At 45.2% G+C, this 16,098-nt stretch overlaps 1 protein-coding gene across 6 annotated transcripts in view; it reads left to right on the forward strand.

Moving 5' to 3' along the window:
- Positions 1–16,098, forward strand: part of KATNAL2 (katanin catalytic subunit A1 like 2) — a 67,835-nt gene that overhangs the window by 29,126 nt on the left and 22,611 nt on the right. For 2 of the 6 annotated variants that reach the window (XM_010961400.3, XM_045521397.2), the window contains exons 3-9: positions 2,191–2,357; positions 3,708–3,750; positions 7,722–7,839; positions 8,924–9,022; positions 11,174–11,272; positions 11,478–11,555; positions 14,443–14,541. In XM_010961400.3, coding sequence (XP_010959702.2) covers positions 2,191–2,357; positions 3,708–3,750; positions 7,722–7,839; positions 8,924–9,022; positions 11,174–11,272; positions 11,478–11,555; positions 14,443–14,541 — 703 coding nt within the window. The other 4 variants (XM_045521396.2, XM_045521395.2, XM_074355179.1 and 1 more) reach the window with 4 other exon arrangements.

Raw genomic sequence — 16,098 nt, forward strand, 5'->3', positions numbered from 1 at the left:
TCCCCTTCTCCTCTTATGGCCTCAGGAGTCTACTGTGTATTTACAAAGCATGCACTTCCCCTTTCAGCCACGAGATGGCCTCTTACACATCAAATCAATGACAATTCTACTAGAGTTGATCATTTTCCTGAGACCTGCTGGGAAAGGGACTTATGAGTGGATTATTTCAAGATGAAAAGTCAACTCTAGGTATTTTTAAGGGCATATCACTGTCAGAAAAATAGACCTTCCTTTAATGAAAAACTGACAATTCAGTGAAGAGGATCGATTACTGTGGACTGGAATAAACCAAGAGAAGGCTTTGTAGGGAAGGTGACGTGAGCTGTTCTCGAAAGACGTGTAGAATATGGATAGACAGAAGTGATGGAAAGATGTGAGGACATTCAAGGCAGGGGCACCAAGAAAGAAGGGGCAGAGTGTAAGTGGAACAGTCAGGTACACAGAAGGACCAGAGTCCAAATGTGCGAGGGTGAATGGGTGAGATCAGACAGTGGAAGTTCATGCATGTGGGTTCTTCTAGTTCCGCACATGCATCTCATTTGGCTTGAGTGCCTGTCAACAGCCTCCCATCTCTCCTACCGTGTCTTTCTCATAACTGCTCATGCCTCTTCCTGCAGTCCTGTCCTGTCATCTTACTAAGTTCAGACCTCATTCAAGCTCAGACAGTGGAACAGAAACACACAGAAATGGTTTTGTTTCCCTGGTCGGTCAGTTAGGAAATACGGCAGCTGCCATCATCTATCTTTTACAGTTTTATTTAAGTCAGAATTCTATGATTCTGGAAAAAGTTCAGAATACAAAGTGATGGCAGGAAAGCGATCTTCATATACAAGCAATCTGTACTGTATGTTCCCGTCTTCCTTTTCTTTTTATTTTTAACAAGTTCATACAAGTAAGTATATGGTATTTAGTCATTAAAAATGTTTTGAAAGAGGGAAAAGGTTAACAGTCATTATCTGAGTGATGGGATTTCTTCTGACTTTTTATTTTCTAGTTTTAGTCTTTGGACTTATCTGTATTTTCTATTTTCTATTACTTAGTTTATCTTAAATGAACATGTATTACATCATACTAAACAAAATTTTTTAATAAAAATGGATTCTGTTTTTCTCTCTGTAAAATGAGGATTAAGACATAGAGCAGAAGCCTAGTGAGCCATTCTTAAGTATAGAAGCTGACTGACAATTGATGTTTGCAAATTCTTTAAAATTAGCCAAATCATTGGAAATAATTATGGCAAACTCTTTGAAGAAAGTTCAATCTTCTAACTGATCTGAATCTGGGGCAGGGAAGAAAGCATAATAAAAAAGAAAGCTTTCTCCCCTACCTTCCTAGATTTAAAATCAAACAGAAAAAACTCCAGCTGCAGGGAGAATTCTTAATCTGAAGTTTTTGGATAAGCGCCTGCAATTGTATGCTAATTTGTGCATATCGGCACATTTTTCAGGAGAGAGTTTTTGGTTTTAAAAGAAGTTAAGAACTCAGATTGAAACCTGGGGAGTTTTTCCACTTTCAGAGGATTGTGAGAAAGGAGCTTGCTTTTACTGCTAAGACCACTTGAGTCAGACAGCCTTAGGATGGAGCAGGGTAAAAGTGAGCCAAGAATCCATGGTGAAGACACTTCTTACATACAGAGGTACCTGCTAGTGTAGTCTGCGAGTGATGAAGAAATGACCAGAAATAATACATCCAAGTAGATGACGTCTTCCACTGCAGATCCTTGGTGATGGCGATCTGCGTTGTTTTGGAATTCCCTTCAGAGCTCATGATGTTTTCTTTTGAATTGCCTCAGTGATGGGCAAATCTTGCCTGTTGGGGTTGAATTTGGGTTTTCTCAATTGCCAAGTGTTACCTGAAGTGAATACTGGTGGAGAAAGAAGTGATCAACTTGGGCAAATAACCATTTTGTCGAAAAAGAAATGAGTGTGAATCACAAGACATTTTCTTAGTTGACTCATGTATTTGACTTGTAAGTCCTTCCAAAATGTTTCGAAAGATAATATTTGGTTATACTTAACATACATGAGGCTCTTTATTCTGTAGGCAAAACTCATACATTGTAGTTTTCATCTTACATGCTATTTAATGTAAGCTTACTATTTGTATTGGGTCTCTTTGGACTTCTAATGCCTTTCTTTTGTTTACCTAGAGTTAATTTTTTTGTTTTTTTTCCTTCTGTGAAATGGCCAGATACATTGATGCAGCCAATGCTTTGGAGCAAGAAACGAAACTTGGGCTACGACGCTTTGAAGTTTGTGACAACGTCGATCTTGAAACTATCTTGATGGAATACGAGAGCTATTATTTTGTAAAATTTCAGAAATACCCCAAAATTGTCAAAAAGGCATCAGACACAGGTACATGGCTATTTTCCGGAAATAAGGCTTTATCTCATCTTTAATTTTGTGTTTTTTCCTCATTTTATTCCCAGATAGATGATAACCCTTAGCCGGCACTGAAGGAATAGACCAGAAGGACTGGGTGGCCGCTCTTAGATCCAGTGCGGAAAATTTAAACACGATTGTCTGGACATTGACATCCTTTTAGTCATGTTGGCATTTGTTTGAGGAATATTTTGGGTCAATGAAAGCAAAACCCCAGTGTATCACAGGTACTTTTTAGAAGATCAACATTACTGTTTCTTGAGAGGTGAAAAGAGCTGTTGGAAGACAATAAATGACAGAAGACTTTTTTCTTGTTAGGAAGACCTATTATCTATCTTGAAAATAACATGAAAATGAGTATTGGTGAGGCTAATAGCTCATGTATAGATAATGAAATGCTTTTGAAAGCCATCAATCCAGATACTGATCAATATAATGCAAAGACCCAGTATAGGTTAGCAGTCAGGGAGGCTGGCTGGAGGAAAGATCTAAAGTTAGGGCCCTCTTTTGTAGTGACATTGACTTAGAAGTCTGTAAGTGGGGGAAGTAATTATAAACCAAGGGAGATCATTGTCCTGTTTACAAGGCACTTGTTAAGCCACAGACTTTAACATTTCATGTGGGGACCAGGAAACCAAGAGGAACATCAATTAAAAATAGCCAGGGCCAAATCTCTGAGCTGGAAGGGGTCCGAGAGAGAGGTGTTTTATCTGAGCTCCCTTCCAGTGCCGGGTTCAAAGCTCCACATCGTTGGCTGGTTGTTGGATCGGGGTTTTGGCAGAAAAAAACACTGACTCCTAACCCCTGGGCCACCAGGACTATTGACATCAGATTATTGACATGATCTGATTTCCAGAATGCTAGTTCTAGCTTGGAACCACATTCTCCTGGGATGCTGGATGCAATGTCTTTCTTTTAAGGTAAACCGGCAACTGATAAGTGTTCCCTGCCAGACTCATGCAATCATCCTGGTGTCCCAAGGACCACAGAAAAATGGTGTCAATTTCATGAAAACTTAATGAAATGGAAACTATAAAGCTAGCCCACATTGGAGGTGCCACCGAGTTTGTGGTCTCCAACACGTTTAATATCTGACGCCTTCGGGGTCTTTGTGTGGAAATGCTTAGGGAACACGGACTTCTTTCCCTTCGCTGGTAATTCCACTCCTCTCTAGGTGAGAACAGAATCTTAGAATTTCTGGATTCTAAAAGGCTATAGCACAGATTTTAAGAACAATGGCAAAAGACAAATATACCTGAAAAAAATCACTTTCTCTTACAAATTTAATCTTTCCTTTTCTTCCCAATATCTGTTTTGCCACAGCAGAAAATAATTTACCACAAAGAAGTGGAGGGAAGACCAGAAGGTAAAGTCAATGGTAATTCATCTTGACCAACTCAACTCTAGGAGTTTGTGAGATCCATTTCCAGAAGATTCTCCAGTGCGGCTCCATGTCTGCCCACCAGCTATACCAGCCTGTGGCCATGTGACCACGGGTTCCCCTCATGTTACAGATATCCAGGACCTGGGCCAATGGCTGTCACCTCTCTGGTTTTACCACACGTATTTGCATCCCCGATGCTCTGTCTTTCTAGACTGGGTGGTGCGAAAAGTATGGATCTCAGAGATTAAAAGACCCAGGTTCAATTCCCGGCTCTGCTACTTACAAGTTTAGAGCAAGAGACACATGGTGTGTTCCCGGCACCTAGTAAGCATCCAAGAAATATTATTTCCCCTCTTCAGATCGTACCTGTCATTACCTTGTGCACTCCCAGATCACCTGTCCTGACTGTCCGAGGGAACGCGAGTCTGTCTTTTCCTCTCTTTTTTCTTACACTCACCTTCTATTTCTTTCTCCAGCTTCTCAAATCCAAATCTTATTTGGGATTTGTGGGCATCTGACTGGAGCCCCTCCGTCTCTTGACTGTTCTGAGTTGACACAGTCTCCCCCACTCTTATCTCAGTGTCCATCCCGTTCCCCTCTTCCCACTCTGACCACACCCCTGTCGTCAGCGCCTGTTCAGAGATGCCCAGGACGGCACAGCTCTGACATCAAGGCCTGTGAGTTTTTGCTGTTACAATAAAGCCAGGAGGGGAGGTTATAGCACAGTGGTAGAGCGTGTGCTTAGCACTTTAAAAATAAATAAATAAGCCTAATTACTGTCCCCCCTCAAAAAACAGCTAATAAAGCCCAGACCTCAGGGAAAGGGGGATGTGGGGTTCCGGGAGGGGCCCCACAACCATTCTGGCAGTGAACAAAATTTTTAAAAATCTTAGAATGCAATTGAAAGAAGAAAACTTTGATTGTGATGGAAGCAGCTCCTTAGACCCTCAAGAGGTGTCGTGAATCCCGGGAGCCCCACTGGGCTCCCTGCTCTGCGACTCCAGCCCCGGGCCTGTAGCCTAAGAAGGAAGGGATGGAGACACCTTACCTCTTACACGAGCCACGAGGTTTGGCATCACTCATAGAAGCGTCGTGGGGCCCGGCCTGTTTTGTGATAGTACCCCCAGTGACACTCGGCCTTAGGCTGCCTTCGCTTTGTGCTGTTCTTGAGGAACTGTTCCATCTTTTTGACCAAAGCATTACTCTTTTATTTATAGTTTCCGTAAAGCTAGTCAAACTCCAGTAATAAATGAGAACTACTTGTGAATACTAACAGTGAGGAGCATCTTAAGAGGCCAGCTTTGGAGCGCATTTGGATTCTGCTTGCTTTTCAGGCACACGTTGATGCCCGGAGCTTCCTCAGCATTCCTTCCCCAGCAGAACATTCTGTGAACAAATGGAGCAATTTGCTGCCCTTTGGGGCTGGGGAATGGGGGCTCAGGACAGCTCGGGGTTTCTCCAGCCCGTCTCCGGCTAGCTGTTTGTACGCGGCCACATCGAGGTTGGTTAGCAAGTGGTTGGAGTCAGGAAGGGTAACTAGGAAAGTGGTGGATGGTGTTTGTTTCTAATTTTATACTCAGAGATAATTATTGAAGTGAGAGGTTGGGTCGTGAGACTGGCTATTAGCAAATGAAAGGGCTTTTCTCTAATTCTTGCATCTCACACCAGAGAGCAAGCTCCCGCTCTACAGATTTGCAGATGACCCAAAGGAGGAAAAGTCATCCGGTGTGATGGATGACAGAATCAGGACACCAAAAGATCTTGACAATTTGGGAGACGGGTCCAAAATAACAAGATGAAATTTAATGAAATAAGATTTAAGCTCCAACCAAAGATCACAACAGAGAGCTCTGTCATAACAAAATCCAAGACCTGGAAGTCTGAGTTAACAGCAGACGCAGAGTGAGTCGACAGTGTGATGTGATTGCTACTGTGGTCTTGGGCTTCATCAATAGGAGTACAGTGTCCAAAAAGTAGGAGGTGACTCTGTTCTGGTCGGATGACAGTGGACAAAGAGAAGATGACGGGGATGAGGAAGCATCTGGGCGCCAGGTAACCTTAGGGTTGCTTGGAGCAACTGTTTAGCTTGAAGAGCAGAAGGTTGTGTTGGGGCGAGGGTGGGCGTGGCCTACAGCAGCACAGCCGTGGTCCTCACTCTCTAAAGGAGCATTGGGCCTGCTTTGCAGAATTCCGCAGGGCACTCCAAGGACTGGTGACTAAAGTTAAAGCCGGGTGAGTTTGGTGTCGTATTTGGAAGGATTTCACAGCTCATAGAGCTGACTGGAAATGAACTGAATTGCTTTGCACGTTAGTGCACTTGCCTTTGGTCACGTTGAAGTAAGTCTGTGAGTCAGTTACCTCCAGGGGGAAATCAACGTGGGAGAATACACTCCTAGCTCCTTGCCAGCTTCGCAAAGATCTCCTTACTTCATTTAAATCAATGCTTCGAAGCTGTTTATAAGGGTTTGTGCTTGTGAAATGCTTGGTACTCGTTTCATAGATATTTCATTTCTGTACCAGCAAAAGCCCTGAGGGACGGACCTTCTTCTTCTTAGTTTACAGATGAAAAACAGATGCCTTGAGACACCACCAGGTGCCTGCCTTTTATGACACCCACCCCAGTGTGCCCAACGCTTGGGTCACCACGGGCGGACGTGGGTGGTGGTATTGGCGTGGTGGGATTGCTGGCCAAGTAACTATGCATTTATATTAGACACAAACAACTTTGTCTTTCCCACGAAGAAATGGAGTTGAAATAGCAGCTCTGTGAGACCGCTTAGAACACGGGGAGAAATTCTTTCAGCAAACATCCTATAAATGCACTGCATGTGAAGGACCAGAGAACCAAACAGCTCCTCTTGGGGAAGCTCAGGTTCTGTCCCCCGCACATGTCTGCCTCTTTCTGGATGTCATCTCCTATCTAAGAATATTCCAATACTGAAAAAACGAACAACAACAACAAAAAACCCCCCAAAAAATAAATTCCAATACTAAATCTCATATGGACTTATGAGGATGTAGTGAACAGATTTATTTTACCTTTGAATTGATGTATGACACAAATACAGTCAAATGTATATATGTTCTTTTTTGGGGGAGGAGGTAGTTAGGTTTATTTGTTTATTATTATTTTTTCAATGGAGGTACTGGGGACTGACCCCAGGACCTTGTGCATGCTAGGCATGCGCTCTGCCACTGAGCTCTAACCTCTCTTCAGTATGTACCCTTGTAATCACCACATGTCCAGCCGCTCAGCAGGCCCCCTTCCAGTCAGTACTCCCCATCTCCACCGCAGTTGGCTATTCTGACTTCTAGCCCCATCAATTCATTTTGCCTTAAGTGAACAACATTTGGTGAAAACTTGTTCAGCAAATGTGAATGATCTGTGACAACAGAGATGAGGTAAGTTTTGTTTTCCTTCCACGAGCCCCCTCTGATGGTTCTTATCACGGCCCGAGAGGTACTTTAAGTGGGCAGGGTACACCCAAGCAGACCAGATTAAAACGACAGACAAATCCCTCGGTTTCCTAATGTTTCTTCATTTGAGCCAGAGGACTCCTTTGTCTCCTGCACCTTTCCCCTGGCCTGAGTGCTAGTCTTTAAGGAAGGTGGGGAGAAACATTGGCAGAATTCTTATAAGGCAGTGTGTTCTGGGGACATAAAGCTATCTGCAGAGGCCAGGTGGTGTGAAGGGAAATGAAGAGAGGGAGCTGGGGGGCCTCCAGGAGGAGGTGAAGCCTCTAGCCCAGTCTTGGAGGAACCCAGAGGGTAGACTGATGAGGGCCGGGGCCAGGATGGGCAGGGTGGGAGGACAGTGCAGATGGTTTTGCACCTGTAAATCTTCTCAGAACTCTCTTGAAGCATGTTACCCAAGGTGATTAGCTACTCAATTATTAAATTTATTTACATATTGTTAGAATTATTTCCTCCAAGGTCTTTGTTCCCTCCCCCAGGGTGATGAGTGACAGTTGTCAAAATCTTCCCAAGATCAACCAGCAGAGGCCACGGTCCAAAACCACAGTGGGGAAGACAGGCGACGCCAGACCCCTCCCCAAGGAGCACCCTAACCAGGTCGGGATGGCTTTGCTTGGCGTTGGTAAAATTGCACGTGGCTAAGAAGCAAACCCAAGAAAAACGTCACATTTATTTGTTTATTGAGGAAAATTTGATTGTGTTAGATTGTAGATTTTTATCCAGCACACTGGGTTCAAGTGACAGGCAGATCCCCGGGCTTCCGAATGTTCCTTCCACTGGGCAGGAGGATTCCTTCCTCCCCACAGGCTTGCTCCTGGTCTGAGTGCTGGGTGACAGGCCTTGAGGGCTGAGTCCTAGGCCCCATCAGAGCAGGAGGGCCAGCTTGCTGCACAACTCAATCCTCCTGCCCGAGGGAACTGTGGGCGCCAGGCCTTCCTGTCCCAAAGCTCGTCCCCAGGTTCCTAAGTGTAGCCAGGGGTGGTGTGGCTGGGCTCAGAGTCTCCTGTTGGGTTTCTGCAAGGCCTACATGGTTGGTCCCCACTCCAGACCTCCACATGGGACTCCCTGTGCGAGGAGATGGGCAGCAGGAGGAGAGAGCCCAGCAGGTGCGTGCAATCCCTGCCGAGAACCTGCAGCTTTAGGGCAAAACATACCAGCTTTCACAGGAAAGAGAACCAACGGGAATGGCGGAGAGGGCCGGGGAGAAGGGGCGTCAGAGTGCCCGGTGGGACAGACAGACAGCATCGCAAAGTCAGAAGGAATCTCGCGTTTGAGGAGGCTGTGTGCTTCTGAGTGTTGCAGACCGACTCGGGTGGAAGGGAGGGGAAGCGGGCAGGGAGGCTGAATCGCACGGGAGGCTGGTTGACTGTTGACTCTGCTGTGTCTCCAAACTCAGCCACCCTGACCGCAGGAGAACAGACAAGCCAGTGAGTGGCAAAGGGTTGAGGCCCAACAGTTTCCTCCACTGGCTGTTCTGCTCGGAGCCCGTGGCTTCCTAGGGCGGTTCCTCTCAGTGGCACCGGCAGTTTATTCATCTTGTTGGATCTGCCCAGAAGTGATGGAACCACACATGGGGTTCCCTGTTTACAGAACAATCTGGGAAGATGGGACGGGCAGCTACAACCAGCATCTCTGAGTTGCTGGCCACAGCTGACTTCTCACCGTCTTCCTCTTTCTTCAGCAGCTTGTCAATCACACTTACGTGGGAAGTGCTGACTTTGGCTTAAGCGTATCAGGACTCAGCAAAGCCAGCAGAGAAGAAAACGCGCGCCCGCAAAAAGTAAGTGGAACTCGTGAGCCTTACACTGAATGGGGAAATTCCTTTTTCTTTTCGAAAACGAACATTTTTAAATGTTATTTTTGACACACGGGAAAATTAATATGTGATGATCAAAGGTTAGTTGCGAGGTGAACTGGGAAGAGTGCTGGCTGAGGATGAGAACCCTGGGGCTAGTCTGGATCTTGCTTCTGGATAGATGGAGTTTTTTTTGTTGTTGTTTTTGAATGAATGGCCGCATCTCTAAGGGGCTCAGTGTCCCATTTGTAAATTGCAGGGTTTGGCTGGGGAGAGATGGCTTCTAATGCTCCTTTTGGCTTAAAAATCCTGTGATGACAATGATAACCTGTTCTGCATTATTTAAGGAGCTGTGACCTCATACTCTTTCTCTCCTGCCCTGAGAGTGGTAATGGATCAGTGGTGTGCCATCCTCCTTGGAGACTTGGCTCCAGCCTTGAATGTAATTTAATGTGAACCATGAAACCTCAGCTGAACATACATCGTACCTTCAATAGTTATTTCTCCCCCTTTCCTAATGAATCTCATTTCCTAATTTCGTAAATAAGAGTCTCTCAAACAGAAAAGACCCATATTGGGTGGTTGTAGGACAAAGGTGGGTAAAAACATGTCATGTGGAGATAAAAAGCAACATCGACACCAGTGTGTGTCTCTTGATTGTAAGTTCAATGGTTGGATTTCTGTAAGTCATCCGTCTCTCTTCCATCACACGGGACTGCTGACTTAGCTCTGGCCAGCAAGCCTCAGGCAAACTGAACTCTCGTGTTAAGGGCACTGGGAGTGTCTCCCTGGAGGTCAAAGGGAGCCGCTTCATTGGCCTGAGCTGGCTCCTCTCGGGGGTGATCACTGGAGGTGGCACAGTTGAATCAGCACCTCCCATGGAGAAGTCCTTCCCTGCTCGCCGTCACCTACTTTTGTCCTGTTTTGCTGGTCACGTGTGTGCCCAGCCGTGTTGGGGCATCAGTTGCTGGCATGAACATCTCACACTGATGTGAATGGATCTTCCTGATCAGGTCAAGGAAGGGGCTGTTTAACCCAGCACTTAACCTTTGAAAGAGTCTGGCTATAAATCCTCTTTGCAGCAGAAATGTCCTCAGGGTACAATGTGGCAGAGTTTTCTCCCTAATGTTTCAAAAGCTGAATGAGGGTGTCTGATCAGGGGCCCATCTCCAGGATGGGTCTCTAGTCGCCATCTCGGAGCCCCTGGCTTCATGATTCTCAAGTCCCCCTGAAAATTTAGTAGCTGTATTGTTCTTAAAGGCACATGCTTTGGAGTCAGGCTGGCCAGGTTCAAACCCCCGGGTCAGGCCTTCCTGGCTGTGAACCTTGGGTGAGTTGTTCAGTCTCTCCAAGCCTCACTTCTCTCACTTGTGAAATGGAAATAACCATGGTGCCCACGTTCAGTGTCATAATGAACAGAGAGCATTAGTACAGTGGGGCACGCCCAGAGCATAATAAACACTCAATAAATGTTGGCTTCTGCTATTGTTATTTTTTACACACATCCTTGCTTGTTCCTTCTGCCTCTAGGGGAGACAGGTGGCATCGGACGGAGTATGGGTATGGGAGACAGATATCTGGGTTTCAATCCTGGTCTTAATTCACTTGTTAGCTGTGTGGCCCTGGGCAGGTCACTTAACTTCTCTGGCCTAACCTTCACATCTTTGAAACTAGGATGGCACTCCCGATGAGCAGAAGTGTCTGAAGAATTGGAAATAATCCTCACGAGGTCCCTCGCACGTCTGCTTTGTGCCAGGCACTCTAGTGGGTGGTGGGTGTACGGTATAATCAGTAAATAGGAACTGTCATCCTTCTTCTGCCAGTGAGTTCTTCCCGTGTGAAACGTTGTAAAGGACGAGACAGTATGGGGAACAGATGGTGTGTCAGGGGCTGAAAAATGCTGGGGGGTTTTTATTCAGACCCACGTCATTCTGAAGAATTTATTTACAATTGTATTTCTTTCCTAGAGTGCCCTGGCTTGAGGAAATCGTCTTGTTCATTATTAGCACAGAGTTAAGTTCCCTTCAAGTTCGCCCTTCTTCCCGAGGTCCATGCATGTGTCTTGCTTTAAGGAAGCCGAGCCATTAAGGATCGTCTCCTGTTTTAATGGTGTAAATAACCCTTACTCCCTTTCAGGGCCAAATCATTGACTTCCGAGGGCTGCTCACAGATGCCATCAAAGGAGCCACCAACGAACTCGGCTTGAACAGCTTCAACTGCAACCCAGACCCCTCAGTAAGTGGCGTGTGACATTCCCCTTGCAAACTGCCAAAATCCAGACGAACTTTAGGAATAGAATCTTGAGTCCCGAGAAACCTTGAGATCAAGTCAAAGGTCATAGCAACCTGCCAGGGTTTGTGTCACAGAGATCCATGCCCTGTTTTTCTTCCTAAGTGATGGAGCCATATTGTAATGCGAGGCTTTCTATTCCCACCGTCAGGAACGGCTACTGAAGCCTCTGAGTGCATTTATTGGCATGAACAGTGAGATGCGAGAATTGGCAGCCGTGGTGAGCCGGGTAAGATCTGATATTCGATTCACAAATTTACGGAGGCGGACTGGGGCTCCTGGAGCATTGTGGGCTGCTTCTTTTATTAATAACAATAAATATGATCATTTATTTATAAAGTGCCCCCACTTGCAAAGGCACTCATATTGTTTAGAGGCACAATAATGCATGATAAATAAATTATAGAATCATAAAATTACAATACAAAAAGCCCACCATCTCACTACAGAGGCCAAGAAAACCCAAAGAGAAAAAGACATAGAGTGGAAGGGACAGGTGAAAGGTTTTAGAGCTGAGCCAAGAGTTAAGGAAAGAAAGCCTCTTAGAGAAGGAAAGAGCCCGTCTGCGTCTTGTTGAAATAGTCAAAGCCTAGAAGTAGGGATGTTGGGAGTCTGATTTCATAGTTGGAAGTTTCCATGAGAAAACAGATTAGCAGGAAAGCTCTTACCATCCAGACTCCTGATTTTTCAAGCTGCCCCCAGAACCTAAAGGCAGTGAAGTCTAATGGTTAATGACAGAGGCTCTGGAATAGGTTGACCTGGATTTGATGTCTAGATATTCCTCTGTGTGACTCTGGGCAGGTTCCTTGGGAAGAGAGTAGATTCCTGAGTTACAGGAGATTTCTCTAATTTCCAGCGATCTCCTATTTAATGAAGGACTGAAACCTAGGCAGGCTCAGACAGATGTTTAAAATGATGCAGAAAAACTGCAGAGCTGCTCTGAGGTCACGAAGGGTTCCCTGGTTCTCTGTGCAGCCCAGCAGTTGTCCCCTGCATGCCTCTGATGTGTCAGGCATGTGCTGGCGGCTGGAAGCACAAAGGTGAGCCAACCAACACAGTCCTTGCCCGCAAGAGTTTCTTGTCCCACCAGAAAGGTGCACTTGGAGAGTGTAAAGGATGGTTCTTGTTGTGCCAAAGAGTGGGGAGGGCATTAGCAAAGACGATACACAGGAAATAGCCATGTGAAAAAGACTAGAAGAGGGCAGGGGAGGCAGTCTGGGCAGAGGTACACACCTGTGTGTGACATTGCACAGCTCATGCAGTGTTTCTAATGAGCCAAGAGGGACGCAAGGGGTGGTGGGTGATGGGGCGGGAGGGAGAGCCCAGGATTCCTGAGTGCGGGCGCTGTGAACTGGGCCCAGGCTGCATCAGGCTGTAGGGGACGGGGAACCTTTGAAAGGCATCCATCAGGAGAATGGGATAATCAAATGTGCCTTTTAGATAGCTTGTTCTAATGACAGTGTCGAAGGATGTCAAAGAAATTGAGACAGGGAGACCAGCTCTGAAGTTATCACCAGGGAGCAAGGATGAGGGATTGAGCCAGGCTGGTAACTGGGGTACATAAGAGAGCAGAGAAAAATATTTTTTATAATCCCAAGTCAATAGTCTTGTTACTGTGTTTGCAAAAGGATAGCATGACTAGTGATGATGAACTTGTAGAGTGGAAGTGGCCGGAAATGCTTCCATCTGGAATCCTTTCTAGAGCACCATGGGAAGCGGCCAGCCAGCCTCTGCTTGAATGCTGACAGTGACGGGGAGCTCACCACCTTGAGAGGCAGCCCTACTGAGTTCTGACTGATGACTTTTGATCAATATAAGGAGGAACTTGCTATTGGGAAATTGAACACTCCCATGTGGAACTCAATGTCAACTCTAGGAGAGAGCAAGAAATACTGAGACCTTGAACTCCAAGGTGGCTGAATCCCCATTGTGTGCCAAGCTTTCCCTAAGAAAGTGAGGTAATGAGTGTTGAGTGGGCCGGCATGCAGGTCTGTCCTTTAAAGACAGGGTGCTTCTCCCAAGATTTTGGAAGACTGAGCCCTTTCTCTGTCGTCTCACCCAGGAATGGATCATATATATTCTGCACCACCAAAATCACCTGCATAAATAGTTTCTCTAATAAAAAGTGTCTCCCCTGGTGGAGGGAACCGGGAGGTTGAGGGAACAGGAGTGGGAGCCTAACAGCTCACCAGGATTTAAAAAATATGTTTTTATATTTTTGAACCAGGTGATTGTATCACTTATTTAAAAATTAAATTAACATAAAAGTATTTTCCAGATTGTTCTGTAGTCACTCAGAATGACTTTAAAAGGGCGAGTTTTTTCTTTTTCTTTTTTTTTTTTTTTTTTGCTGTAACATTCTAGATATTCAGTTTGCCCGAAATAGCTCCTACTGAAAAAGGCCCCTGAGTGGCTCTTCTGAGCATCTTCTGAAATTGAAGTTTGGCAACTGTAAATTACTTATCAGTAAAAGCTACCGTAATTGATTACCCTCGGTGGTTGCTGCAAGGCTCTGCTCTGCGAGGGGGAAACTGTACTTTTGCTTGGTTGTTGGCGTCCTTGGATTTTGTTGAAGCAATCACGCCTGATGGAAGTAGGGAGCGATCACTGGGGAAAAAGAGAAATTGGTTTCAGAGGAGCATTATCTCTTTTATGCAACAAATTAAGAAAGTGTTTTCGAGATCAAGGAGCAAGAGAGAGGCCGGGCAGCAGCTAGGAACCATGTTTTGAAGTCAAAGCTAATGTAATTTGAAGGCACCTTCTGCAGCTTGTTTGATTAGGGTCGTAAATCAGCATGATTTGCTATTGACTGAAGACAGGTCTAGTCTGTCGTTAGGAGATGGTTTTTTTTTTCACCCTAAAAGTGCCATATTATATCAGCAATATCTTCTTCAGGGAAAATCACTGAATATTTTCATGGCATCCCTTTACTGAACTAACTCCAAATATATATACACATATGTACTATATGTATATACACATATATTTGCTATGAAAAGTTTTTATCACAAGCACTCTGTGTCCTATTGTAAGTCCAGTATTCTGCTGTTCCTGTGTTTATTACAGCTGTGCAGGAGAACATTAGTTTTAACAAAATGATGAAATCTGCATTGCAGGACATTTATCTCCATAATCCGAACATCAAGTGGAATGACATTATTGGGCTGGATGCAGCCAAGCAGTTAGTCAAAGAAGCCGTTGTGTATCCCATCAGGGTAAGGATGGGAAGCCTCTGGGGAGCTATTTCTGTTCATTCTCCATTGGACAAGCTGTAGGTCACACACCCACCAGGAAGAGGAGGACAAGGATGGTTTTCTGTCCACAAGTTAACTTTTTGCCTGTATCACAACGCTTTGTCCACACCGGAGCACCAAGGCCCAGTCCATTCTAGGCAATTTGACACCATGTTATGTATTGGCTGAAGGCAGGTGTCTGCTCTAAGTGGTAATTTAAGATCTAAGACTCTAGTATATATGATTTGTCAGTTACTATAGGTTCAAATCAGACAGCCTCCCTGAAAATACACTTATATAGAAATAACCCCGTAGGAGGGAGCATCTCACTTTGTTTGCATGGGTCTCCCCCCGCACCCAACACCCCTATCATCTGGGGCTTTGCTGTGGGCTGGCTGTACAGACGAGACAGCCCCTTCCAGGGCATCAGTCAGGAGAGCCATTGTGTTGCTCTCATTGCTCATTCTTAATAAAGCTTTGTGCAGTGCGGCTCACTAAACAGGAAGAAAACTAGAAAAATGAGACTCTCCATGTTTGCTTTACAGCAGTGATGATGGGAAGGTCAGTGTACCACACAGCTTTTGCCCCACAGTGAGTGCAACAGAACAACAGTCACGTGTTCATTTGCAGTTCTAGGGGTAGGCACTTTGGGCTGGGCTCGGCGGGGCCAGCTCGTCTCCTCTTCTACTCCTCGTATTTGCTAGTCTTGATTTTCAAGTCTCTTCTTACATTCACTAAGGTCCCATGGGCCAAATTCACAAGGCCAAGTCCGGATTCAGGTGGTGGAGAAATATACTCTGCCTCTTGGTGGAAGGAGCAGCAAACAGTTGTGGCCATTTTTGGTCATCTCCCGCAGTCAGGGTTACAAACTGATTTTCTTGAATAATCTATTTATGCTCACCTCTGAGCCCTTGCAGCCCCGGACTTCTGGTTGCTTCTATTCTAATGAGTTATTCTGATCAATACATTTGGATTGTTCTTTCCTTTCTTACTTCCTGTGTCCCGACATGGGGATGAGAAATATACTGGGGTGCAGAATGAGCACCAGTGTATTCCCTGTTTCCTCCAAGTGACTCTATTGTGCAAGTCTTCTAGAAAGGCTAGACCATCTCACTGAATCTCTCTGGATGTGTTATCTCCGTAGTATTGTAAGTACCATATGATGTCGAGAATTTGACTTTAGCAAGAAGCTAAAAACATCTAGTTATAATTTTACTGTTATTTTCCCTTCTCCCTCCTTCTCTACCAACTCTACCTTCCCTCCAGATTGTCTGAATTTGAACTAATGGGAGAGACTCACTGAAGTTCCATGCGTGTCCTGTTTGGAGTCAGTGTCTCATAATATATTCTGCACTGGATGGTCTCAAGCTTCCAAATCAGGCTTCACCAGAGCTTTGAGCTTCATTCACATGCACCTTTATTTATTTGTTGGTTCTAGTGTGCATCTTAAAGAGCATCCCTGCTTCACATCATTCAAAAGATTGCCCAGTGCTCTGCATATAGAACTCTGGGAAAAATGATATGCATGCAAGAAATGAT

This window comes from Camelus bactrianus, chromosome 30 (assembly GCF_048773025.1).
Source record: "Camelus bactrianus isolate YW-2024 breed Bactrian camel chromosome 30, ASM4877302v1, whole genome shotgun sequence".
Classification (NCBI taxonomy): domain Eukaryota; kingdom Metazoa; phylum Chordata; class Mammalia; order Artiodactyla; family Camelidae; genus Camelus; species Camelus bactrianus.